Source organism: Alexandromys fortis, unplaced genomic scaffold, assembly GCF_014885135.2.
Source record: "Alexandromys fortis isolate MF-2015 unplaced genomic scaffold, M_Fortis_MF-2015_v1.1 scaffold_578, whole genome shotgun sequence".
Lineage (NCBI taxonomy): Eukaryota > Metazoa > Chordata > Mammalia > Rodentia > Cricetidae > Alexandromys > Alexandromys fortis.
Window position 1 is genome coordinate 37,534 of NW_026068455.1, and position 807 is coordinate 38,340.

The following is an 807-nucleotide window of genomic DNA, read 5'->3' on the forward strand; positions in this document are numbered from 1 at the left end:
CCCGTGCTGAGGATCGAACTCAGGTCCTCATGCTTGTGTGGCACCCTGACCCAAATACGTAAGATAAGGTCATTTACTCTAGTAATGTAAGGAATGAGAAAATATGGAAAGCAGTGCCATGATACAGGCTCTTCAGATTTGGGGAAGACAAAGAGAGGAAGGGAGTGGTTAGAGAATTATGTTTACAGCAGGAAAAATAACTTTTGGCTATTAATTTTATATTGTCTTATAGAAAGAACAATGTGAGGTTATCCCAAAAAAGATGTTTGCCTGAAGACCCAGAGCATACTGAACATACATGTCGGCTTACCTCATCACCACGCGATGTAGGTTCTTCAGGTTCAAAGATATTGTCACCCCAGGGCGAGTATCAGGGCTTTGGAGATGATTACTCCCCAGAATGCAGCTGTTGCATTCCATCTGGGTGAACACATCAGGATTGATATCCCAGAAGATAGGGCCCTCCTGATGATGCAGGCCAATATCCAGACTTTGAGGAACAGTGTCTTTACAGGACACGCTTTCCTCAGACCAGATGTCTGAAGACTCCATGAATTACATCCCAGACGAGCAGGGCCCTCCTGACGATGCAGGCCAAAATCCTGACCTGGAAGACACAGTGTCTTCACAGGACAAGCTCTCTGCAGATGTTCAAAATTTCAGATAGGCAAGGCCAGATATAACTACTATATAATACTAATACATACATGTTAGTATATATATATTTGTATATGTTTTATATATCACAAATAACACTTAAATCCTAGGCTTTGGCTTTCTTTTTTTTTTTTTTTTTTTTTTTTTTTT

At 40.8% G+C, this 807-nt stretch overlaps 1 protein-coding gene across 1 annotated transcript in view; it reads right to left on the minus strand.

Annotated features, from left to right (window-relative positions):
* Positions 1-552, minus strand: part of LOC126495731 (proline-rich protein 36-like) — a 33,268-nt gene extending 32,716 nt beyond the window's left edge. The window contains exon 1 of the mRNA XM_050133330.1: positions 311-552. Coding sequence (XP_049989287.1) covers positions 311-552 — 242 coding nt within the window. The remainder of the gene's footprint in view (positions 1-310) is intronic.
* Between the last annotated feature and the right edge of the window lie 255 nt (positions 553-807).